This window comes from Bufo gargarizans, chromosome 2, assembly GCF_014858855.1.
Source record: "Bufo gargarizans isolate SCDJY-AF-19 chromosome 2, ASM1485885v1, whole genome shotgun sequence".
Taxonomy (NCBI): Eukaryota; Metazoa; Chordata; class Amphibia; order Anura; family Bufonidae; genus Bufo; species Bufo gargarizans.
Genome location: NC_058081.1, coordinates 313033019 through 313060766, shown reverse-complemented (window position 1 = coordinate 313060766; position 27748 = coordinate 313033019). Strand labels below are relative to the sequence as shown.

Below are 27748 nucleotides of genomic sequence, written 5' to 3'. Positions count from 1 at the left end.
AGCATGTCACACCATATTTGGATATAGAGATGAGCAAACTGTGGAGACACGAGGGTCAGTGGGTGCTCTCATTCGCCGGCCTGGCTATTATTATTAAGACTGCGCAGGGTAAGGGCTCATACAACGAAACACTGGTGCTCCTTTCCCTTGGGGGGAACACTACTCAGACAACAGAGGGTGAAGCTACAATGCCTTGGGAAGACTTTTTTGGATAACCAACTGTCAGCAGCACATAATACAGTCCCAGCAAGGGCACAGTAGCACCCCGCTTTGGGCGGGCACCCACAGAGGGGAGGTAGCAGCTTAGGTTCCAGGCCGTGCACAGCAAGGCATGTGGTCAGGTGACCCAATTGTCCAAACCTGGAATCTCTAACCAAACCCGTAGGCTTGAGGTTGTGCAGAAGAGTGGTTCTGAAGTCTACCAGCTGGAACCATAATCCCTAGGCTGGCGACCTGTAGCATAGCTGCTGATAACAGGGACAGCCACCCTTTTATTTCCCTCAGCCGCCAGTTCATTGGCCCCCATAGGATTGGTGGAAGATAATTGTGGCTGTTCCATCATTAGTTGTCATAATAATCCACCTGCATAATACCATTTTGATGATACAGCTTTTTAACTTCAGCTAGACAGGTTGAACAGCTTCTAATACACAGCAGGGGGGCTGATGCAATCCACAGGTGATATAATTAGCAGGTCCTTTCCAATACATCTGATGGCATGTTAGTCAGACCAAAAGGCAGCACATAGCTAATTCAAGTTGCTGTGGAAGTCAGACAGCTACAGGAAAGACACAAGATTTTTTTCATTTAAAGTTTGCCCATTTTTAAAAAAAAATGGGTGAGAGAGAGTGTACTGTATTGTAGACCAGGTGATGCCCCTACTATGCCAATTAGCCAAGTACATGTGAGCAGTATTGTAGTACAGGTGATGTACCTGGTACACAGAGTATGTGTGTATAGTATTGCAGGTCCCTCTAGGTTGTTGGGAAAGATATTCAAATAAGCTTTCCTAAAGCAACACAACTGATGCAGGAAGATGCTAGACATGATTATTAAAATTAGGGTTATTCACTTTAGAAAAAAGACGACTGAGGGGAGATCTAATTACTATGTATAAATATATCAGGGGTCAGTACAGAGATCTATCCCATCATCTATTTATCCCCAGGACTATGACTGTGACGAGAGGACATCCTCTGCGTCTGGAGGAAAGAAGTTTTGTACACAAACATAGAAGAGGATTCTTTACGGTAAGAGCAGTGAGACTATGGAACTCTCTGCCTGAGGAGGTGGTGATGGTAAGTACAATAAAATAGTTCAAGAGGGGCCTGTATGTATTTCTGGAGTGTAATAATATTACAGGATATATCTACTAGAGAGGGGTCGTTGATCCAGGGAGTTATTCTGATTGCCTGATTGGAATCGGGAAGGAATTTTTTATTCCCCTAAAGTGGGTAAAATTGGCTTCTACCTCACAGTTTTTTTTTTTCCCTTCCTCTGGATCAACTTGCAGGATGACAAGCCGAAGTGGATGGACAAATGTCTTTTTTCGGCCTTATGTACTATGTTACTATGATAATTTGCATATATTTAACCCAGAAATCAAGAGGAGCGTTTTTAGCCTACAAAAGTTGTCATAGTATTAAATGGTCTCCATAATAGAAATAGGACCCACCCAGAGGTTCCCTCTAAGGTCTTGCAGCTAGAAATGTTCTTCTTATCTGCTTTTTGCTTTATGTGAGGCTAACTTAGCTATTTTTCTTGCTTTGCTACATAAACATGTTTAAAAAGCAGGAAGGCATCTCTGCCATTTTGCTGTGTAAAAATAATGCAGCGCTCATGTTGCTACATAATGAGAAAGAGTACCACTTAAACAACGCATATACAGTATCTCGCAAAAGTGAGTACACCCCTCACATTTTTATAAATATTTTATTTTATCTTTTCATGGGACGACACTGAAGATACGACACTTTGATACAAATTAATGTAGTCAGTGTACAGCTTGTATAACCGTGTAAATTTGGTGTGTGCTCAAAATGTCTCAACACACCACAAGTAATGGCTAATCCACTGGCAACAAAAGTGATTACACCACTAAGTGAAAAAAGCCAAATTGTGCCCAATGTATCAATATTTTGTGTGGCCACCATTATTTTCTAGCACTGCCTTAACTCTCTATTTTTCAGAACTTTTTTGAGAAGTTCCTACCGAATCCTGAACCAGTTCACTCATCCTTACAGTCATGTGAAAAAATTAGGACACCCTTTGAAAGCATGTGGTTTTTTGTAACATTTTTAATAAAAGGTTATTTCATCTCCGTTTCAACAATACAGAGAGATTAAAGTAATCCAACTAAACAAAGAAAACTGAAGAAAAGTCTTTTCAAGATCTTCTGTAAATGTCATTCTACAAAAATGCCTATTCTAACTGAGGAAAAAGATAGGACACCCTCACATGTATTCCCTCTTAAATTGGCTCAGATCTCACACAGGTATATCACACCAGGTGCACATAATTAGTAGATCGTTACTCTGCATGTTGAATGAGGCTTGCCCTATTTAAACCTCAGACATTTAGCTTGGTGTGCTCCTGACTGTTGAAGTGAGAGTGAGCACCATGGTGAGAGCAAAAGAGCTGTCAGAGGACTTCAGAAAAAAGATTGTAGCAGCCTATGAGTCTGGGAAGGGATTTAAAAATATCTCAAAAGATTTTGAAATCAGCCATTCCACTGTCCGGAAGATAGTCTACAAGTGGAGGGCTTTCAAAACAACTGCCAACATGCCCAGGACTGGTCGCCCCAGCAAGTTCACCCCAAGAGCAGACCGCAAGATGCTAAAAGAGGTCTCCAAAAACCCTAAAGTGTCATCTCGAGAACTACAGCAGGCTCTGGCTACTGTTGATGTAGAAGTACATGCCTCTACAATCAGAAAGAGACTGTACAAGTTTAACTTGCATGGGAGGTGTGCAAGGAGGAAACCTTTGCTTTCCAAGAGAAACATCGAGGCCAGACTGACATTTGCCAGAGATAAAGTTGACAAAGACCAGGACTTCTGGAATAATGTTCTTTGGACAGATGAGTCCAAAATTGAATTATTTGGACACAACAGCAGAGGACATGTTTGGCGTAAACCAAACACAGCATTCCAAGAAAAGAACCTCATACCAACTGTGAAGCATGGAGGTGGAAGTGTCATGGTTTGGGGCTGCTTTGCTGCAGCAGGACCTGGTCAGCTCACCATCATAGAATCCACGATGAATTCTACTGTGTATCAGAAGGTGCTTGAAGAACATGTGAGACCATCAGTTAGAAAATTAAAGCTGAAGCGGAACTGGACCATGCAACATGACAATGACCCAAAACATACTAGTAAATCAACCAAAGATTGGCTGAAAAAGAAGAAATGGAGAGTCCTGGAATGGCCAAGTCAAAGTCCAGATTTGAATCCCATTGAGATGCTGTGGGGTGACTTGAAAAGGGCTGTACGTGCAAGAAACCCCTCAAACATCTCACAGCTGAAAAAGTTCTGCATTGAGGAGTGGGGTAAAATTTCCTCAGACCGATGTCGAAGACTGGTAGATGGCTACAAGAACCGTCTCACTGCAGTTATTTCAGCCAAAGGAGGTAACACTCGCTATTAGGGGCAAGGGTGTCCTATCTTTTTCCTCAGTTAGAATAGGCATTTTTGTAGAATGACATTTACAGAAGATCTTGAAAAGACTTTTCTTCAGTTTTCTTTGTTTAGTTAGATTACTTTAATCTCTCTGTATTGTTGAAACGGAGATGAAATAACCTTTTATTAAAAATGTTACAAAAAACCACATGCTTTCAAAGGGTGTCCTAATTTTTTCACATGACTGTATATGAATGTCCTTTAAATTAAGTAATCTTTTAACAGCATGTTTACCATCATTGTTTTCCAAAGGACTGTGTTCTTACACACTGAAAGTGCCCAAACATCAAAGACAGTATCAGAATATGTAGAGACTAATACTATTGAGAAAGGGCATGGCATTTCTAGTCGTCAAATAGCCCAGGATGGTGTAAAGACTTTTGTGGAAACAAGAATTTGCTATAACAGATACTACCACCATGATAAATTGTGCAGAGTTTACTGCCAAGCAATCTTTGGCTTATTACGTTTGCAGCCATCCCAAATCACTATAGAAACAAATAAATTCTGACCTTGGACCAGACACCTGAATATATTCAGACCACAAATGGGAACCTTTAATAAAGAGCCCTGTTCAGAGCCCAAAATAAAGACAGACCCACAACCAAACTCCCTAAACAAAATACCAACCCTAGACCAATAAACAAATGCATATCCCCAACCAGACCCCTGTAAACAGATGCAGACCCTAGAACAGACCCCCAAACAGATCCCCTAAACAAATGTAGACCCTAGAATACACCCTAACCAGAACTCCTAAATAAATAAATACTCTACATTACAGCAGCAGCTGCGAGCTGCGTTGCTTTACTCACCCTGCCTAGCACATTAGACCCACCTCCTGCCACCCCCCTCAAGTTAGGCCTGGCTGCCAGATCCACTCTGATTCTTCAAGAAAAGTGAGGCCTGCTTACCGACAAAGCCTCATCACCTCTACTTGAAGGATGCATGTTCTCATTCCCTCTAGCTCTTAAATAGCCAGCCTGAGTTCACTCAATTTTTCACCAGCTAATGGCTGGCAGCCCTGGGGTCTTTCAAGCACCTTTCAGGGTACTTAGTATTCTAAGTTCCTGCAAGGGTATTTCATTCTATCGTCTGCCCATGTATTGACCTCTGTCTTTTTATTATATTCTGACCCTCTGCTACCTGACCTGATATGTGCTTATTACCAGTCTCTATGCTGCCTGCCCTGACCTTGGACTCCTTCCCATATTACACATACGTACTTCATGAGCCATGAACGGCCTGTCCCTGACTTCAATTTTGCCTGACCCCTTTGTGTCCTACACCTGTGTCTCTGATCCCTGTGAATCAGCTGTTCACCACACAGAGTTACTCCATGAGGTAGGAGCCTGGTGACTCCCCTGCAGCAAAGCCCAGGTTCCTGTATAAGGGTGAATACCAGGGAATGCCAGGATAATGACCTAAGCCAAATCTTTTGGTTAACACCTACTACCATAACACCCTATACCAGTTATCCTAATATAGGCTCCTAAATTAATTTAGACCCAAGACCAGGCCACTAAATACAGACTCACTTTTGCAGTTTGTGGATTGTCATGTGATCGACGCAGGGCCTTTAACAGTAACATGTCCTGCACATCACAAGCACATTTATTTTAATTGCTTATACAATACCAACAGATTCCAAAGTACTTTTTCACTTTTACAGACATTAGCATCACTTGTGTCCCTAGTGGAGCTCACAATGTAAATTCTGTCTTTATGTTTTTGGGAGAAAACCAACACAAACATGGTGAGAACATACAAACTTAATTCAGATGTTGTCCGTGGATGGAATTGTATTTATCAAACAGGATAGATAGTAAATGAATGATCGCTTGGGGCCTAGAAGTTTAATACAAGTGGACTAATTATTAGACTGGGGATCCACTGCACAACTTCAATAAGGAGGAGTTTGAATTGAGTGAAGGTCATATCTTTTCCTTGCATCTTTCAGGGTCTATGGGACTAATCAAAAACAGCCAAGTTCATAGTTCGGCTGCTTTTCTCAGCCCTATAGAAATGAGAAAAAAAAAATCTAAAAAGTCTGCTTCTTTAAACCATTAAAATGTTTACACATTTGGTGGTATGTGATAACTGTATTCAAACAATGTTTTTCCACTAGTTCAGTTTTTAGTATATCTAAGAAACAATTGTTAATTATTACTGATATTTGTGCAGACTGACATATTTCTGCAAATACAATTTAGGTCCGATTCCATTTGGAGCTGAAATTGTACTTGAATTTAAAGTGCTTCAATCTCCTTAAAAACCTGTGCATGACATCCTGGTCTGTCTCTTTGGCCTCATGCACATGGCCGTTGCGGTCCCCAAAGCATGGGCAACATCCGTGCAGCGGGCCGGATCCGGCCATTCTACTTGAGGTCTCTGGTCTGTCCGCACCACAAAAATATATGACATGACATATTTATTTGCAGTGCGGAACAACGGAAAGAAACACCATGGAAGCACTCCGTAGTGCTTCTGGTGTTCCATTCCGTGACTTTATTCCGCTACTCCGTAATTGCGTACCCATTCAAGTCAATGGGTTCGCATCCGTGATGCATGGTGCACACGGGTGGTGGCCGTGGATTGACGACCCACCGTTTGCGGCCTCTCTCTTACACTGTCTTAGTCTCTATTGCTCTCTCTCTCTCTCTCTTGAAGAATTATCCTAAGTCAAATCACATGAAGTTCTGTTTCTATAGAATTTGTATTTCAAAGAATTGACTCAGATCTCTAGTGATAGCTTATGGTTGACAACATCATCTTCCGTATTTCAAGTGAACGATGCCCATTTTGGCACTGAATATTTGTTTTCAAGGGTCAATTTCAACAACAGGGAATTACTTACAGGATATTTCATTAAGGTATTGACAAAAAATTATAGCAGTATTATTTTATGTTAATGGTATATATTTATTACACAGAAAGCTTTGATTAAGGATATAAAAGCTTTCTGAAAGGTGTACTTGTTGTTTGAATCTTTTTGCAACCGTTTGCCATGTATGGATTTTCTTGTATAAATCCTGGATTTTTGGATTCTAACACACTGGACTATTTTCTACTTTATATTTTCAGGTTTACAAGTGGAGTCTATGCAGCACAGATCCTGAGTGTACAAGGAAGGGTGAGCAGCTTACAAATTTTTTGGTCCACAAAAGGTCTGCATGTACAGACGTGGACAAAATTGTTGGTACCCTTTGGTCAATGAAAGAAAAAGTCACAATGGTCACAGAAATAACTTTAATCTGACAAAAGTAATAATAAATTAAAATTCTATAAATGTTAACCAATGAAAGTCAGACATTGTTTTTCAACCATGCTTCAACAGAATTATGTAAAAAAATAAACTCATGAAACAGGCATGGACAAAAATGATGGTACCCCTAACTTAATATTTTGTTGCGCAACCTTTTGAGGCAATCACTGCAATCAAACGCTTCCTGTAACTGTCAATGAGACATCTGCACCTCTCAGCAGGTATTTTGGCCCACTCCTCATGAGCAAACTGCTCCAGTTGTGTCCGGTTTGAAGGGTGCCTTTTCCAGACTGCATGTTTCAGCTCCTTCCAAAGATGCTCAATAGGATTGAGGTCAGGGCTCATAGAAGGCCACTTTAGAATAGTCCAATTTTTTCCTCTTAGCCATTCTTGGGTGTTTTTAGCGGTGTGTTTTGGGTCATTGTCCTGTTGCAAGACCCATGACCTGCGACTGAGACCAAGCTTTCTGACACTGGCTAGTACATTTCTCTCTAGAATTCCTTGATAGTCTTGAGATTTCATTGTACCCTGCACAGATTCAAGACACCCTGTGCCAGACGCAGCAAAGCAGCCCCAGAACATAACAGAGCCTCCTCCATGTTTCACAGTAGGGACAGTGTTCTTTTCTTGATATGCTTCATTTTTTCGTCTGTGAACATACAGCTGATGTGCCTTGGCAAAAACTTCGATTTTTGTCTCATCTGTCCACAGGACATTCTCCCAGAAGCTTTGTGGCTTGTCAACATGTAGTTTGGCATATTCCAGTCTTGCTTTTTTATGATTCGTTTTCAACAATGGTGTCCTCCTTGGTCGTCTCCCATGTAGTCCACTTTGGCTCAAACAACGACGGATGGTGCGATCTGACACTGATGTTCCTTGAGCATGAAGTTCACCTTGAATCTCTTTAGAAGTCTTTCTAGGCTCTTTTGTTACCATTCGGATTATCCGTCTCTTAGATTTGTCATCAATTTTCCTCCTGCGGCCACGTCCAGGGAGGTTGGCTACAGTCCCATGGATCTTAAACTTATGAATAATATGTGCAACTGTACTCACAGGAACATCTAGTTGCTTGGAGATGGTCTTATAGCCTTTACCTTTAACATGCTTGTCTATAATTTTCTTTCTGATCTCTTGAGACAGCTCTTTCCTTTGCTTCCTCTGGTCCATGTCGAGTGTGGTACACACCATATCACCAAACAACACAGTGATTACCTGGAGCCATATATATAGGCCCAATGGCTGATTACAAGGTTGTAGACACCTGTGATGCTAATTAGTGGACACACCTTGAATTAACATGTCCCTTTGGTCACATTATGTTCTGTGTTTTCTAGGGGTACCATCATTTTTGTCCATGCCTGTTTCATGAGTTTATTTTTTTACATAATTCTGTTGAAGCATGGTTGAAAAACAATGTCTGACTTTCATTGGTTAACATTTATAGAATTTTAATTTATTATTACTTTTGTCAGATTAAAGTTATTTCTGTGACCATTGTGACTTTTTCTTTCATTGACCAAAGGGTACCAACAATTTTGTCCACGTCTGTATAATGTGACTGGTTCCCTTTTAAAATCTAAAAATAATGGGAGAAATTCATAAGTTCACGTTTTTTTTTTTGTTTTAAAAAGTTGTAAATCCTTGGGATTTGCAACTTTTTAATGACTTTGTGACTTTGTGACTTTATTAACATTTGATGCCCATTTTACAAAAAGGAAGCATATAACTGATATAAATAATGACTGAAATCTACAGCAGCTCTGAAGAGGCATACCAGATGAGGCACATAATTTAGGATGAGGTCTTTACCTTATCATGGATTATATGGCAATCCAGCAGTGCAGGCCCCATCAAGAATGGTGCAGCAGGTGCTGGTCTTGATGAATCAGGGCTAATAACTTTGCACCAGACATTTAAGACCTTCCTTGCACCGTGTTGTAAATATACAGCATAGGAAGCTGAACGTTAATGCACCATGCCGTATATTTATGGTGTGTAACATGTAACATAGAACTGACAAAATTCTGTAATGGCCAAGATCAGTGTTGGCAATTTAACTAGGGACTGCAGCATCTAAGGAGTTTGCAAAGGTAGTGAGCTCTCCTCCATCTAGCCCTGCAATGCAATCTCAGGGTCCAAATTATTGTTATGGCAGTCGGAGGCCTTACAGAGGCATTGAGCCTGCCACGTATGGAAACTTACCATCCTGCCAGTATAATACACAGCAATAGGTCGCTATTGTAATGTATTGTAGCAGAGATTAAATTGTATGTTTAAGCCTCTAAGTGAGACATAATTTATTTATTTTTTAAAGGGGAAAAAAATAATTGCAAAAAATCAAGTAAAAAATTGCCCTTTTCCCCATATCCAATTGGTTAATTGGTTAAAAAATGTAAAAGTAAAATAAACTACACATACTGTAATTGGTATCTCCATAACAACATGATCTTTAAAAGGGATACTGTTATTTATCCCATGCAGTGAAAGAAAAATAAAATAATAATTAACCAAAAAATTAAATGCAATACTCGGTTTTGCTCCTACTTTGCATGAGCTGAACTCAAAGATCTAAAACATTTTCTACATACACAAAAGACCCATTACTCAAATATTGTTCACAAATCTGTCTAAATCTGGGTTAGTAAGCACTTCTCCTATGCCGAGATAATCCATCCCACCTCACAGGTGTGGCATATCAAGGTGCTGATCAGACAGCATGAATATTGGACAGGTGTGCCTTAGACTGCCCACAATAAAATGCCACTCTGAAATGTGCAGTTTGATCACACAGCACAATGCCACAGATGTAGCAACGTTTGAGGGATCGTGCAATTGGCATGCTGACTGCAGGAATGTCTACCAGAGCTGTTGCCCGTGCAGCGTTTTGGCTTTCCGTTTCTGAGATCCATCATGGGCTCTCACAAGCAGTCCAAAACGGATCAGTTTTGCCTTAATGCATTCTGAATGGAAAAGTATCTTCTCAGAATGCATCAGTTTGCCTCTAATTCAGTCACCATTCCGCTCTGGAGGAGGACACCAAAACGCTGCCTGCAGCTTTTTTTTTTGTCCGTCCTGGGATGTGGAGCGAGACAGATCCGTCCTGACACACAATGTAAGTCAATGGGGACAGATCCGTTTTCTCTGACACAATAGAAAACTGATCCGTCCTACTTTGACTTTCAATGGAGTTCATGACGGGTCCTTCTTGGCTAAATAAGACATATTACAACCGTTCATGACAGATGCATGCGGTTGTATTATTGTAACGGAAGTGTTTTTGCAGATCCATGACAAATCCGCAACAAACGCTGGTGTGAAAGTAGGCTTTGATTGCATATTACAGTTAACAGGCAATTTTATATTTTCAAATTTTATGTAACACCTGTGGGGTCAAAATGCTTACTGCACCACCATATTACTTCAGTGAGAGGTATAGTTTCCAAAATAGGGCCTTTTGAGTTGTTTCTTATGTTTTAGCACCTCAAGACCTCTGCAAAACGGAAATGGTTACTTAAAACATCCTAAAAAATTAAATCCACAAAGTGCTCTTTCAATTTTGAGTCCAGTATTTAGTTAAAAATATAGTGTTTGGAAATTTTCTTTAAAATTTGTATATTTGCCAGTAAACTTATAAGTCCTCTAACGTTCCCACAAAAAATAAAAGTATTTTTCAAAAATGATGTAAGCATAACGTAGACACATGGTAAATATTAAAGGAGTTCTTCAAAAGATAATAAGACCTTCAAACATAGCAGACCCACACCTGATCCACACCGCTTAATTCAATCCATGTGACTCCCGCTCCAGCACATGACAAAAGGGGAGCAGGTCACTGCTGTGGCCTGTGATTGGCTGTGGTGGTCACATATCCTCCCATTGACGGATATTGATGCCTGCACAGAGGGGAGCGGAAGCACTGGGGTGGGAGCCACACTAACCGAATCCAGATTTTTTTTTTAAAAAGCACAAAACATATCAACCCAAAGTTGCCACTATCATTAAGTGCAATATGTCATGAAAAACATTGTCAGAATCACATGAAAATGTAGAAGCATTCCAAATAAATTCCCACATAAAGTGACACGTCAAATTTTTGAAAAGGGGGCTTTGTCCTTAAGACAAAAATAGTCTTCATCATCAGGGGGGTTAAAGACAAGATACATACAATTACTGTATATTAAATTTTCTACTGTTTTCTGGTAATGAAAAATTCAGTTCTCATCATGGGTTTCTGAGGCACCTTTTTCCTTTTTAAAGGGTAAAACACTGCATTTAGCAATGAAAGAATTTAGAGGTTTTTAAATATTTGTCTCTTATCATCCCAATACCATTCATCCATTGTACAGGAGTATTGTGCTTTTGTTAAAAGAAACACTGACAGTGAGCAGTTTACAGCTAGGCTGCAAAAGTATGTTCTATGGGCTGTGAATGTCAGATACAGTAAGTGTACAATGGAAGACGCTGAAGTTGAGAGATTGATAGGTACCTTGTCTGCTTGTACAGTGTCATTTGCATACCTGCATGGGTAAAAAGATAGGTGATAAAGGTTTTTTGTGCCTTCTAATGCCATGATTTGAAACTCTTTTGTTGAATATCCTCTTTCATCTAATTGTAACAGACGTTCTCTGTATCTTCTCATTTTTAATCATAGTGTATAAAAATGCATTTTACTGCAACTTAGTTAAGATTCAAAAAAATAATCTTAATCATTGCTATGAACTGGAAATGTGACGTGTAAATGGTTATCCTCTGACATTCCATTTATGTATATAGCCCATCATTCCCATCAGTATCTGTGCCTATTTGGGCTCACACTCTAAATTCCATATTAACCTATCAGTATGTGTTTGGTGTGTTGTAGTCAGCCAGAATACCCAGATAAAAATTAGCCCATGACCAGATCTGAATCTAGTACCCCAAAGTTGCAAAGTAGATATGCTAAGCACTGTACTGAACTACCAATATGATCCACTATACACACAGAGGTAGACATTGAATGTATGGCTAATACATATGGTTGTATTAAAAACGTGCATAAGATGTACATTTGGGGCCAAATCATGGGAACTCAGGAAAAACTTTCCCAGTTAAAAGGCTTCACTATTTTGCTTGAGCCATTATAGTCAGAGTAATTTAGGACTAAAACATTGGGTGAGTCTACAGGTTAATACTGAAAATGCTATGTTTTTGTAGAAAAAAACCTGTGTCTAGCCTATGAAATTTCAAAAGACATTATAATACTACAGTAAATATCTAGGTGCATATCTGCTATGACCTTGCTCTGCAATGATACAGGACTACAGTTTCAAAAACATCTTTGTTTTTTTGGCCATACTCATTAGGAAATAGAAGAGACTTGACGATGAGAGGGCACTTACAGTGTCTGAATGGAAGGCGGGACAAGAGAGGATGTTATAATCTAGTTTATAGGCTGAGAAGGAGACTAGGAGACCAAGGAAACCAAAATTCCCTTTGTGGAATAGAACTGGTTTTTAGAAGAACATATTGCATACCTAATACACATGTGTATTTTGGAAAAATTTGAAATTTTCCTTTTTATGTGGCATGGTTTAGCCTGGATAACCCTATATATTTGTAATGCCATAAATTAATTTAGGAAAATGCTAAACAATTGTAATAATTGATTTTCTATACATCTGACTTTGAAATTGTCATGTGACTCTAACCATAGGATGTGATGAGATTCATAACAAGCATCATCTATTAGTTCTTCTATACTCCTCATATCTTAACTCCTCATATCTCAACTCCTTTACTTAACATTGTATATTTAATGCTTCGACTCGACTATGAAAGTTTTTATTTTACTGTCATATTTCTCTTTTCACATTGCCTTTATTATATAATGTTTTATCCTGACTTTTCCAGGGTTTCTATTGATGACCTATCCTCTAAAGAGAATAACTTGTTTTAGGCATTGCACCCCAGATAACTAGACTATCAAATGATTTCCTTTTGCTGAGATTTGCCTCATGAGCACTGCTTATGCTATAGGTCAGCAGTACTTCCTGGCAATGAGGCATTAAAAGGGTTTTACAAGACTTTAATACTGATGACCTATCCTCTAGTGTCCCTAATGAGAAAGAACTCCTCACAAGGCCTCTCAGAAAACCAGATGAATGTTTTATCTCAGACATTCAGTACTCTTTTTCTTTTGGAAAGAGAACTAGCTTACCCATCTCAATCTGAGAAACAATACAAGGGACATTCAGTACTCTTGTCCTTTTGGAAGAAGCCCTGGCTTTCATGTCTCTTTTCCAGTGGAGTATTATGCATGAGTTGGTCTGATTTGCCCATAATGAATAACAATATTAAAAGAATTTGGGGCACATTTATTAAGACTGGCATTTTAGACACTGTTCTTAATAAAGGCCCATAGCTGGTGGCCTCTCAATAACTTTGGCGCATTCAGCGCCAGTTGTAAATGTAAAACAGCTTAAAACAGATGCCCACAATTTTAGACCTAGCATGAGTCGCCATCTGCGCCTGAAATACACCTAATTTACGCATATTTCAGACTAGTAAATGACCCCCCTTTTTTTTTGGGGGGGGGGGATTTTTGACAAATTTCAAATCTGTAGAATTGATTAGCCCATCTCTAGAATGAATGAATTGTGGCTGAGGAATAAAACACTTTAATACTGGTATAACAATCAGCTTCATTTGAGCACAATCAAGGTAAATGATCTTCCAATGTCCAGAAAATTGCATTTTGAAGAACTTCTGTGCTTTATATTAATGTATTTAAAACCATTGTTCATATCTCATCTGTCAGTAGTATATTACCTATTATCTTCCAATGAAAGCTATAATCATAAGTATCATCATGTGTGCCCATTATATCCAAAGAAAGTAAGAAGAGACAGCAGATCACTGCACATTATTACCACATCAGCACTCATCAGTTCAAAGCTGGCTGAATGTCAGACGGAGTACATAATACTATTACTGTATTTTCTAAGGCTATAGACATTGACATTGTTGTAGCTATTGTATTTTATTGGTTAAGTGTTGTAAATTCATAAAACACATAGCAATTCCATTTCTGGTACAGAACAAAAGTTGGGTTGTTTGAATTAAAATCTGTTCTTCAGATTGAATATTAAAAACTATCACAAAGTTCCATGTGTTTTAAAGGGAACCTGTCACGTTGAACATGGTGTCTGAGGGCATATGTTATCGAGCAGGAGGAGCTGAGAAGATTGACACATAGCTTTATGGGAAAATATTCACTATAACTTGTGTTTTATTAATTTCAATCCCAGCTCATTCTGGGCTTTGAAGTCCAAGAGGCAGTCCTATTAGTGATTGACAGCTATCTGTGTATACACAGCCGAAGAGGGTAGGCTGTCAATCACTGATAGGACTGCCTCCTGGACTTCAAAGCCCAGAATCAGCAGGAATTTAAATGTATAAAATACAAGTTTTGGCAAATAATTTCACATAAAACTTTATATCAATCTTCTCAGCTCCTCCTGCTCTATAACAAGCTGCCTGCACATAAATTTGCATTTTCATGGTGGCAGGTTCCCTTTAAGAAAAGGTGCCCCTGCTATAAATTTTAAGAGGCCACTAAAGCTTATATTATTATATTAGATGGCAGATAATCCATAAGATTATAACTAACAAGCGTTTGTATGAACACTCGTTAGCGATGATCTGGCAGTGTAATACTGCCGCTGATTACCTGTTCATTGGGAAATTGGAATCTTTCAGCAGGTTTAAAAATCATTGTTTGCCGACATCAGATCGTAATCACGGCATTAGCAATCACTCCTCCCCATACTGAGGAGGAGGTCGCAGCATGGAATAGCAATGGTCTCTCCCACTGACAAGCAGGTAGATGTTGGGGAGGAAAGCTTCCTTCCCGACAATTGCCTAGATGATCAATAATGTGCAATGTAAGTGGAGTATTTAACCAGGTAAACTCCAAGGGGACTTGTAATATATCTGTCCACCAAAGCTTTGAAACTTGCTAATACTTTTAAAAGGTTTACAGATGAGCTGTATATTATGCTTTTTTTGCAGCAGGCCATACATAATAATGTGAAATACACAGTACGCTGCACAGGGATGCTGATCTTAACACGTTTTTCGGTATTTGGATTGGCAGTTGCGGACATTTGTCTGGGACTGCTGCCGTTTGAAGCAGCATGGCCCCACGGCTATGGCACCCCCTGCGCACGCGAGTGGGCAACATGTTTATTCCCTCAAGAACACGGCCATATTTCACCTTAAGGACCAGGCCAATTTTTGCAAATCTGACCAGTGTCACTTTATGTGGTGATAACTTTAAAACGCTTTGACTTAGCCAGGCCATTCTGAGAGAGTTTTTTCGTCACATATTGTACTTCATGACACTGGTAAAATAGAGTAAAAAAAATATCATTTTTATTTATAAAAAAATACAAAATTAGCCAAACATTTTGAAAAAAATGCACATTTCCAAGTTTCAATTTGCCTATTTCTATAATACATAGTAATACCTCCAGAAATAGTTATTACTTTACATAACCAATATGTCTACTTCATGTTTGGATCATTTTGGGAATGACATTTTATTTTTTGGGGATGTTACAAGGCAAATCTTGAAATTGTTCCAAAATTTTCAAAAACCCACTTTTTAAGGACCAGTTAGGTCTGAAGTCACTTTGCGAGGCTTACATAATTGAAACCACCCAAAAATGACCCCATTCTAGAAACTACACACCTCAAGGTATTCAAATCTTATTTTGCAAACGTCGTCCCATGTCCCATTTGAATCCCCTCTGATGCCCCCCTAGAGTAGAAACTCCATAAAAGTGATCCTATTTTGGAAACTATGTGATAAGGTGGCAGTTTTGTTGGGACTAGTTTTAGGGTACATATGATTTTTGGTTTATCTATATTACATTTTTGTGAGGCAAGGTTACCAAAAATAGAAATTCAGAAATTTTATCTCCATTTGCCTTAAACTGTTGAGGAACACCTAAAAGGTTAATAAAGTTTGTAAAATCAGTTTTGAATACCTTGAGTGGTGTAGTTTCTTAGATGGGGTCGCTTTTATGGAGTTTCTACTCTAGGGGTGCATCAGGGGGGCTTCAAATGGGACATGGTGCAAAAAAAAAGGCCATCAAAATCTGCCTTCCAGAAACCATACGGCGTTCCTTTCCTTCTGCGCCCTGCCGTTTGGTCATACAGCAGTTTACAACCACATATGGGGTGTTTCTGTAAATTGCAGAATCAGGGTAATAAATAATACGTTTTGTTTGGCTGTTAAACCTTGCTTTGTACTGGAAAAAAACGGATTAAAACTGAAAATTTGCCCAAAAATTGCTGTTTTGGCACAGTTTTTATTTAAAAAATTTGACCGTGTTCATCTGCGGGGCTAGGTCATGTTTTTTTTTTATAGAGCAGATTCTTACGGACGTGGCGATACCGAATAGGTCTACTTTTTTAAATTTATTTATGTTTTACACTATATTATCTTTTTATAAACAAAAAATAACATTTTAGTATCACCATAGTCTAAGGCCTCATGCACACGACCGTTGTGTGCATCCGTGGCCGTTGTGCCGTTTTCCGTTTTTTTTCGCGGACCCATTGACTTTCAATGGGTCCGTGGAAAAATCGGAAAATGCACCGTTTTGCAGCCGAGGCCGTGATCCGTGTATCCTGTCCGTCAAAAAAATATGACCTGTCCTATTTTTTTGACGGACAACGGTTCACGGACCCATTCAAGTCAATGGGTCCGTGAAAGAACACGGATGCACACAAGATTGGCATCCGTGTCCGTGATCCGTGGCCGTAGGATGCTTTCATACAGACGGATCCGAAGATCCGTCTGCATAAAAGCTTTTTCTGATCTAAGTTTTCACTTCGTGAAAACTCATTTCCGACAGTATATTCTAACACAGAAGCGTTCCCATGGTGATGGGGACGCTTCTAGTTAGAATACACTGCAAACTTTGTACAAGACTGCCCCCTGCTGCCTGGCAGCACCCGATCTCTTACAGGGGGATATGATAGCACAATTAACCCCTTCAGGTGTGGCACCTAAAGGGGTTAATTGTACTATCATATTCCCCTGTAAGAGATCAGGGCTGCCAGGCAGCAGGGGGCAGACCCCCCCCCCCTCCCCAGTTTGAATATCGTTGGTGGCACAGTGTGCCAACCACCATCGCCCCCCCCCCTCCCTCCCTCTATTGTATTAAATCGTTGGTGGCACAGTGTGCCAACCACCATCGGCCCCCCCTCCCTCTATTGTATTAAATCGTTGGTGGCACAGTGTGCCAACCACCATCGGCCCCCCTCCCTCCCTCTATTGTATTAAATCGTTGGTGGCACAGTGTGCCAACCACCATCGCCCCCCCCCCGCCACCCCCCTCTCCCTCTATAGCAGTAACATTGGTGGCAGTGTGCGGTCTCAACAGTAGAAGATTCATACTTACCTGCTTGCTGCTGCGATGTCTGTGAACGGCCGGGAGCTCCTCCTACTGGTAAGTGACAGTTCTTTAGCAATGCGCCGCACAGACCTTTCACTTACCAGTAGGAGGAGCTCCCGGCCGGACACAGACATCGCAGCATCAAGCCGGTCAGTATGAATCTTCTACTGTTGCGAACGCACACTGCCACCAATGTTACTGCTATAGAGGGAGGGGGGGGGGGGCGATGGTGGTTGGCACACTGTGCCACCAACGATTTAATACAATAGAGGGAGGGAGGGGGGCCGATGGTGGTTGGCACACTGTGCCACCAACGATTTAATACAATAGAGGGAGGGAGGGGGGGCCGTAGGTTGCTTTCATACAGACGGATCCGAAGATCCGTCTGCATAAAAGCTTTTTCTGATCTAAGTTTTCACTTCGTGAAAACTCATTTCCGACAGTATATTCTAACACAGAAGCGTTCCCATGGTGATGGGGACGCTTCTAGTTAGAATACACTGCAAACTTTGTACAAGACTGCCCCCTGCTGCCTGGCAGCACCCGATCTCTTACAGGGGGATATGATAGCACAATTAACCCCTTCAGGTGTGGCACCTAAAGGGGTTAATTGTACTATCAAATTCCCCTGTAAGAGATCAGGGCTGCCAGGCAGCAGGGGGCAGACCCCCCCCCCCTCCCCAGTTTGAATATCGTTGGTGGCACAGTGTGCCAACCACCATCGCCCCCCCCCCTCCCTCCCTCTATTGTATTAAATCGTTGGTGGCACAGTGTGCCAACCACCATCGGCCCCCCTCCCTCCCTCTATTGTATTAAATCGTTGGTGGCACAGTGTGCCAACCACCATCGGCCCACCTCCCTCCCTCTATTGTATTAAATCGTTGGTGGCACAGTGTGCCAACCACCATCGCACCCCCCCCCCGCCACCCCCCTCTCCCTCTATAGCAGTAACATTGGTGGCAGTGTGCGGTCTCAACAGTAGAAGATTCATACTTACCTGCTTGCTGCTGCGATGTCTGTGAACGGCCGGGAGCTCCTCCTACTGGTAAGTGACAGTTCTTTAGCAATGCGCCGCACAGACCTTTCACTTACCAGTAGGAGGAGCTCCCGGCCGGACACAGACATCGCAGCAGCAAGCCGGTAAGTATGAATCTTCTACTGTTGAGACCGCACACTGCCACCAATGTTACTGCTATAGAGGGAGGGGGGGGGGGTGCGATGGTGGTTGGCACACTGTGCCACCAACGATTTAATACAATAGAGGGAGGGAGGGGGGCCGATGGTGGTTGGCACACTGTGCCACCAACGATTTAATACAATAGAGGGAGGGAGGGGGGGCCGATGGTGGTTGGCACACTGTGCCACCAACGATATTCAAACTGGGGAGGGGGGGGGGCTGCCCCCTGCTGCCTGGCAGCCCTGATCTCCTACAGGGGAATATGATAGTACAATTAACCCCTTTAGGTGCCGCACCTAAAGGGGTTAATTGTGCTATCATATCCCCCAGTAAGAGATCGGGTGCTGCCAGGCAGCAGGGGGCAGTCTTGTACAAAGTTTGTAGTGTATTCTAACCTGAAGCGTCCCCATCACCATGGGAACGCCTCTGTGTTAGAATATACTGTCGGATCTGAGGTTCACGAAGTAGCTCATATCCGACAGTATATTCTAACATAGAGGCGTTCCCATGGTGATGGGGACGCTTCAAGTTAAAATATACCATCGGATTGGAGAAAACTCCAATCCGATGGTATAAAAGAACTCCAGACTTTACATTGAAAGTCAATGGGGACGGATCCGTTTGAAATGGCACCATATTGTGTCAACATCAAACGGATCCGTCCCCATTGACTTGCATTGTAATTCAGGACGGATCCGTTTGGCTCCGCACGGCCAGGCGGACACCAAAACGACTTTTTTTTCATGTCCGTAGATCCTCCAAAAATCAAGGAAGACCCACGGACGAAAAAACGGTCACGGATCACGGACCCACGGACCCCGTTTTTGCGGACCGTGAAAAAAAACTGTCGTGTGCATGAGGCCTAAGAGTCATTATTTTTTTTGTATTTAGCCGATTATCTTAGGTAGGGGCTCATTTTTTGCAGGATGAGAGGACGGTTTTATTGGCACTATTTTGTGGGGAATATGCCATTTTGATCGCTTGCTATTATAATTTTTGTGATGTAAGGACAAAAAAAATACCTTTTTTTGCACCGTTTTTTTTTTTTTTTTTGACTGTTCATCTGAGGGGTTAAGTCATGGGGTATTTTCATAGAGCAGATTCTTACAGACGTGGAGAAACCTAATATGTCTACTTTTTTATTTATTTTAGTTTTACAAAATAATATTTTTGAATTTTCTTTTTTAGTTTTAGTGTCTCAAGTTTGAGAACCATAGTTTTTTTTTCCGATTGTCAGTAGCTAAAATTGGGGAAGGGGATTATAAATGTAGTACTCAATGAAAGTGTGGTACTCCCTGATGCAACCGTCAATGCAGAGGCCCGGATGATCGGGGCACGTGTCACACTGAGTGGTGGTGTCCTTCCGTATCCCCCTCCTGTGATACACTCTGCACTTTTTTGGGGTCCGTCCCTTCTTTCCAGTATGGGGGAACCACACCTGGAAAGTGTTGGCCAGGGACGATCCGGGCCCCTGCCAGTTCCCGAGGTATTTCGGATTGCTTTTTCCCGGTCAGAAAAGATCAGGGCCTTGAGGACTGCCTCATAGAACTGAAGGAATTTCCCTGTGTTGCCAGCGCTCTGGGACAGCACAAAAGAGTTGTACAAGGCAACCTGTACCAAGTAGACCGCAACTTTTTTGTACCATGCCCGGGTTCTGTGCATGGCATTATATGGCTTGAGGACTTGATCAGCGAGAACAACTCCTCCCATATACCGATTGTAGTTGACGATACAATCGGGCTTGAGGACCGTTGATGCGGTACCTCGCACAGGGACATTCGTGATGCCGTTACTCTTGTCCTTATATCTGACCAGCGACAGGTTTCCACTGGTAAAGGCACGGGTCGCACCCCTGGGGATATGCAACTGGAGGGGGTTGGTAGGGAGGCCGTGTTGATTTTTCCGCACGGTCCCACAAGCGGACTTGGATCTGGCGGCAAGGGACTGGAACAAGGGGATACTAATATAAAAGTTATCCACGTACAGGTGGTAACCCTTATCTAGCAGTGGGTGAATAAGCTCCCACACAAGTTTCCCGCTAACACCCAGAGTGGGGGGACATTCTGGGGGTTCAATATGAGAATCTCGCCCCTCGTACACACAAAACATGTAAGTGTACCCTGAGGTACTCTCACAAAGTTTGTACAACTTTACGCCATACCTCGCCCGCTTAGAGGGAACATAGTGGTGGAAAATGAGTCTCCCCTTGAAAGCAATGAGAGACTCATCAACCGCGACCACCCTTCCAGGTACATAGGCCTGCACAAATTTGGCCCCGAAGTGATTGATAACCAACCTGATTTTGTACAGGCGGTCATAGGCAGGATCACCTTGGCAGGGTCATGCTGCATTATCTGCATAATGCAGGCATTTCCGGATGGCCTCAAACCGGGTACGTGTCATGGCCGTACTGTAAAGTGGGGGGGGCTCCGGTGGACTTATCTGGTGGGCTGGAAAACTAGTACAAGCCCCAGAGCAGCTCATACTAGTGTGGGCCTCAGGGTCCCTGGCATGGCCGACCCCTTGCTCCACCTGGCAGCGTCTCCGCCGCGTTGGGCGCTCATCATCATCGCTAGATGATGAGGAGGACACGGGTGACAAAAGGAAAGTAGGGTCATCCTCGTCCTCACTGGGGCTCTCGGACTCCTCCTCGGCCGAGAACATCCGGGGGGCCATAAGGGAATGTGTGTGTGCGTGTTAAACTTTATTTGGTGTGCGTGTGTGTGGGGGCACGGGTGTTCGCGTACTTACCCTAAACCTAACAGACAAAAAAAATTGAAAAAAATAGAAAAAATTCAAACTCGCTGATCAGCCGTCTGAAGTTGATCAGCGGTGGGGTTTGCTATGCGCTAACAGTAGCCGGACGCTAAAAGTGCCGACCAGAGTCAGCGTACGCAAAAAAAAACTGCTTGCACCCTTAAAAAAGTTGTGGGGGGGGGGCAATCTGCAGCACCCCTGGGGGGTCTAGGGTCCCCAGACACCCGATTTAGGGTGATGCAATCAAAAACTTTTTTTTTTCCCACTAGCTATCCCTCAATATCCCTGCCTAACCGAACCTGTCCCTAACATTTCCCTAAATACCTTTTACTGTGGAGGGTCAGAAGGGGGTTCTGGGGCACAGATGGGGGTGGTGGGGTGCTGGCTCGGGAGATCCGTGCAGAGCTCCTCTCTCCTCGGCTCCCGGACACAAAAGGAGGAGGAGAGGAGCGCTGCAATAATTTGAAGCGCCCACCTGCGGCTGCAGCCAATCAGAGACGATCCTGAGAGGTGATGTCACCATCACCTCTCAGGATCCAGGATCGCAGGATGGTGATTGGTGGTGTATTATCACACCACCGATCACAATCCTTTTCCGGGCTATCAGGTCCCCAGAGACCCGAATAACCCGGAAACCCAGCAAACCGCAGGTCTGAATTGACCTGTGGTTTGCTGTGATCGCCAACACGAGGGGGGGGGGTCACAGGACCCCCCGGCGGATTGTCCCAGGGTGCCTGCTCAGGCGCGGCGGTGATCGGAAATACACAGGACGTAGAGGTACCAGGAAATCAGGGCATACCTGTACGCCCTGTGTCCTTTAGAGGTAAAAGACACTACGGCGCTGGTAGCAAAAAAGTTAATAACTTTTTTTTTTTTACTGAGATAGGCACACCTGAGTTCAGGTTTGCAATCCGTACTACTATATACCACTGTGTATGGGATTACAGATTCACATGTGGCCACACTAAGCACTGTATAGACTGGAGCATCACTGATCCTTCCTGTACCAGTGAAAGTCTTTCTTGAGCTTGTGAAATGGATAGCATTTGAGGGCTTTGGCAGAGCGGCCACAGGCAGGTGAGCGATGTAGTATGTGAGTCTATGTCCTACGCTCAGTCCTCTATGCTCTGCTAAAAGCCTGCACCCACTACACTTCTATAACAGACAGGCTATCCAGAGTTACATTTCTTCTCCCGACAGCCTGGGAATTGCAGTATGATTTTGTGAGAGCCTTGCATGCGTTTGCTCCATTTGGGAAGTTGTCTAAATTTAATAGAGAGAGATTCCGATTTAGCTATATTACAGTCTGCTATTGCATATTCATCCTTGGAAGGATTGGGTATGTACTGTGGAGAAATACTGAACTTATTACTACTAGTGACTTTGTTTATGAACTGCCAAAACTACATACTTCAGTGAAGTGCCTTGTATTTGTTTCCCCCAAATACTGTCTGGTTATTGTCTTGCACCACCACCAGCCATTATCTGGCCCATCCCAGGCCTTTTGTTTTCCACCCCATGACTATAAACATTTGACATCAAGGGCACACCTGCCACCATCAGGCAGAAGCCCCAATAACAGAGTGTTCCCTGAGGGGAGAAAGGGTGTACCCTCCATTTAATGCACAGCCCCAGGGAGTGTTGGAATTAGGAGAGCCACTATGAACCACTACAACTCCTATCAGTGCCATAACTACCACTCGCCTCCTCCTCACTTTCCCCTTACAAGTGACTGCAAAAGCATCCTTGTGATCCCACTGTGTTATTCTTACTCAAGAGAGTTATTACAATATAAAGGTGATTCAACTAGTTAAATACGTGTCACGGCCTGTGGTGTGTATAGTGACATTTTCCTTCACTTGGTTGCCGTGACTACATTTGGTGTTGTATGCATGTCTTGGCAGTGTCTCGACCTTCTGGCTGATCCCCAGGACATGGTTGCCTCGCATGCCGTTGCCCGCGGCAACAGGTGAAGTGTATGTTTATGTGTGTACTTCCCCTTTATGTGGCCGTCTTCCCTTGCCTGGTGTTGGAAGGCTTAAATCCCTTCTGTGTGTGTGTGAACACTGGGTGTGTCTGTGTGGGTGTGGCTACTTGGGCCTATAAAGCCTCAGTGAATATCACTAGTCTGAGGGGTACTTCATCAATGGCTAGCTGGAGCAGCCTCCTGTGTTATTCAATCTGCCAGTGGGGGCCACCCTTGTGGTCATAAGTTCACGTACGGTGTTTAGAAGATGTTTGTTTGGTCTCTATGTTATTGCAGCATATGGTTTCCTGGGTTCCCGTGTGATGTCTGGTGTGTGCTGTGTCTTTTGTGTTGTTGTGGACAGCTGCACTTGTACATGGGTTCCAGGTTGTGTGTCTGTGGCAGGTAAGTGTGGTACTAGTCTCACTTACCTGTCATTGCCATATGTCTGTTCATGTTCCCCTTTCCATGTAGCTTGGCCAGTGTGACTCCTGTTCCTCCATGTCTAGGAGGAACAGCTCATCTTACCCTGCCCCTAGTCCAGGGCCACCCTGAGGGCTAACAGGAATATCAGGTTCCGGAGTATGAGCCCTTCTACCATCAGGGTTGGCTCATACGGATAGGAGACAGGGTCAGAATTAGGGATGTGTAGGAGGTGACCTGCTCCCTGATTCCTGTCCTGGCCTGGCATTGACCATCCGTCTTCTGATACCGCACGGCTGAGGGTTTTCCCCATCCTCAGCCGTGACAATACGTTGAGGTCTGCTCCATTTGTATCAATAGATTCAATATAGGCTATATAAAAATATAACTCCCAATATATCCTTAATGCACACCATGGTCTCATATTAGAGATGATTGCTAGATAGTGGTGAAGTAGTTGCTTATGGGAGAGAGCACATACCTTGAGGTACATTTTTTTACATTAAAGGAATGTTCCTTCTTATGTCTAATAGAGAGAACACAAGTTATATCTTCTTATAGATCAGTGGCTTGTTCTCCTAGAAGTGTGTGGCCCCTACGAGGCTTGTTACTACCAATACATCTACATTTTAGAACATGGTGTCATTTATTTAAACAAAAAGATTTGCTAAATCAGGCAATACACACCTTTGATGAGTACATATTGCTGAGTACGTCTGCATCTAATACTTTCATCTCCTCTTCAGAATCTATGTTGGGAGAAAGAAATACATTAATATTGAAAGATAGATAGATAATATAAGTGTTTTGTCTTGATGAATACGTTGGTTCCTCGTGTCAGTCTACAGTATGAATACTTGATATGACATGCTTACACATATATGAGTGTTCTACATGAAGGTGTAAATGAGGTGTAACATAGTTGACATGTAACCTTCTCTTGTCACTGAAGGGGAATGTCCATAAACTATTATTCATCTGTGACTGACAGAAAATGGGTTATACGTTGCTGACTATTTTGTCACATGTATTGATGTGTTAGTGCAGGAGCACCATTAGAGCTCATTTAATCTTTGTTCTGCCAAGTTTCATCTGTTTTGAGTGCCTTCCGTTTGTCCATTCTTTCTGTCTGTATGGCATCAGTATATCATCCGTTTTCACATATGTAAAATAAAAATGTCCAACCAATGTGTCCTAGCAGCCATCAGTGAAAAGCAGACTGCAGGCGGATGGCATCCATATGTTGTCTGTTTTTTTTTTTTCTCAAAAAGCCACTGACTTGAACAGGCAAATCTAGCATTAAAATCCAACTACAATAGTGCCTACTGTTATGTTCTCTGCACAGACCTTTTGTCCATGATAAAAATCGGATATGAAAATTCGCCCACTGAATTGTATCAGTGTCCAGCAGTAGGTGTGCTGTTCATTCTACACACAGACCTTACACAGACGTGAAAATTGCTATTCTGAATGAGACATTAATTTTCTGGGGAAACATTCATGTGAATGAAGGAACTAAAATATTCATCTTCATATGATATGTGTCATATTAGAATTCCACAACCATATATTGGAAAAGCTCATTTAACTATATACAGCTTATTGTTTAGCGCTTGTACTGTCTTTCAAATGTATTGATAATGCTATAGTGTAAACTGTATGTAAGTAAGTAATCAGTAATCATTTTTCAGACGTCCATGTGACATATGTGCATGTGTTTCCGTGTAGGTGTATGTGTGTTCTGTGTGTGCATAGATATATTTGTGTGTATATGTGAGTAATGTATGTTTGGTACTGGAGGGTTTATATTGCAGGCACCTCAAATAAATCATTATCACTTATTTCTGCCATGGGTCTTTTAATTTAGCCACAATAATTCCAATTATTCATAGGGAACTATATTTGAACATTCTCCATTAAGCGCAGTCCTATAGTATTATTAGACTATTCATCATTACACTCTATTCACCCAGGTCATTCTTCATTTCAGTCTCAATACGGTAGCAGTATATGTAAAGATCACCCAACAGGAAAGGTTAACAGTACCATTTCAGAACGCATTGGTTCTGTTTCTACAAAATACTCCTAGAAACCTTCACATTGCCCAACTTAATATAGATCTATCAAACAATGTGCCTGACTGATTTCATAAATAGGCACGAAACACTCGATCCAGACTGAGCTGGCAATATTAACCATCTTTCTGCCAGAGGAGTAGCAAGAGCAATTCTTGCTGGCATCAGTCATGTGAAAGCTGCATTAAGTATTTAGCAGGCAGATTCGAAACACAAATGCTGATGTTTAACCATGCCATAGGGTGTTTTATAGCAAAATATAGAATCTATTCTGTTTATGCGAGTAGTATTCATAGAATGATAATTACAATTTGCAGTCCCCTTAATAGTATTACATTATAGTGGGGCATTGGGTATGGTGTGCATTGGAATAAAAAATTGGGCTTGTACTAGAGGACAAGGTCACACAAGCAACAGGGAATATTACTATGAAATCACCAGCTCTGTGACTGCAGAACAGCTATGCTGTGATGGGAATAAGCATTCTCTTATCACTCTGTTGTTATGTTATTTAAGTATTTCATTATCCCATAACATTGCAATCTCCAGGCACAAGACAGCATCATGATGACCTTGATATCAGACAACATTTTAAGGTCAAGTAATAGATGTACACTTTCCTCTAAGGTTGGTGGCATGAACTCTTTTGAAGGATAGGACTACTATTGAGAGACTGAGAGAAGATATTGTATGTACCCATGATAAAATAATCAGTTCTTGCTTAATACAGATGTAGCAATCCTTGTCTTGATTCTTAATGTGGTAAGTACACAATGGCAAGAAACTTTTAATTTACGTTTTTCCAATGGCTTTTTTTTTGCAATTCTATCATGGTGAGACGTGATATCACACTCAAGTTTAGAACTTCTACATCTGTACGTGAAAATGTATCAGGTTACATTTCATAAGTCGCTAATCAATATAATTGTACTTTGTAAACCAAAACAGTAATCGGATGAAAATTTCCCATTGAGGGCACACAGACGTGATATCACACTCAAGTTTAGAACTTCTACATCTGTACGTGAAAATGTATCAGGTTACATTTCATAAGTCGCTAATCAATATAATTGTACTTTGTAAACCAAAACAGTAATCGGATGAAAATTTCCCATTGAGGACATTGCTTACACAGGATAGTTTTTTCTATCAAATTATATTGCCACATGCTGTGCTGTCCATGATTTAAATATAGAAGTTCTGAATGCAGTGAAATAGTTGTCTATGGCCACTTCAGGTTGTGTAGTAGTTGTAACTTATCGGCATTTTCCTTTTTAGACTGCAGGCAAATATCTAACATTAACTTCTATCCCTGCCAATGATCTCTCCTGGGTGCAATGATTGGGAAAAGTGCTAAGCATATGTGATCAAAAATACTATATAAACCACTACAAACAATAGAAGTTTATTAACACTCACATAGAATATGCAATAGAAATAGTAGACTAAGTATAAAAAATATCAGGCTCAAGAATCCAAAGAAAGACAAAGTCTTATCTCCACTGTACGGTTATCAGCCTGCAGTTTTGTGTTGCATATAATCTTTCAATTATGTTTCAAAACATGAAATCAATAAGACAAATGTAAAGAAAAAAAATATCATCTTTATAGACATATATAAGAACAGAATGGTAAATGCACAACACAGTAAAAAGCAAGAGTAGCAAAGCAGTACATTACCTGTGCACATCCCACAGCAGCTGAAAGCAAGGAGCATCAGACACACCATCTGAATCCTCAGTCCAGTCATCATGGATTAGTTTAGGAACTTAAGTCCATTCAATATCAGAAATGCAGGTGATACTCTTGATTCTTCTCTCTCTTCTGTGCTGACTAGACTGCTCTGTGTCTCTGAACCATAATGGGAATGCTGGACCCTCCCTGACTTTATAAGCAGTCAGATGATGTCACAAGTCTACAGGAGACCATGTGGAAGACATCCCCAACCCTCCTCTTCAGTTCTTGC

At 41.8% G+C, this 27748-nt stretch overlaps 1 protein-coding gene across 1 annotated transcript in view; it reads right to left on the bottom strand.

The window, feature by feature from the left end:
* The window catches only part of NTS (neurotensin), an 80591-nt gene extending 53059 nt beyond the window's left edge, over positions 1–27532 (bottom strand). The window contains exons 1-2 of the mRNA XM_044277223.1: positions 27463–27532; positions 24395–24456 (exon numbers count right to left, since the gene is read on the bottom strand). Of these exons, the coding sequence (XP_044133158.1) occupies positions 24395–24456; positions 27463–27532 (132 nt within the window). The remainder of the gene's footprint in view (positions 1–24394; positions 24457–27462) is intronic.
* Positions 27533–27748: the final 216 nt, after the last annotated feature.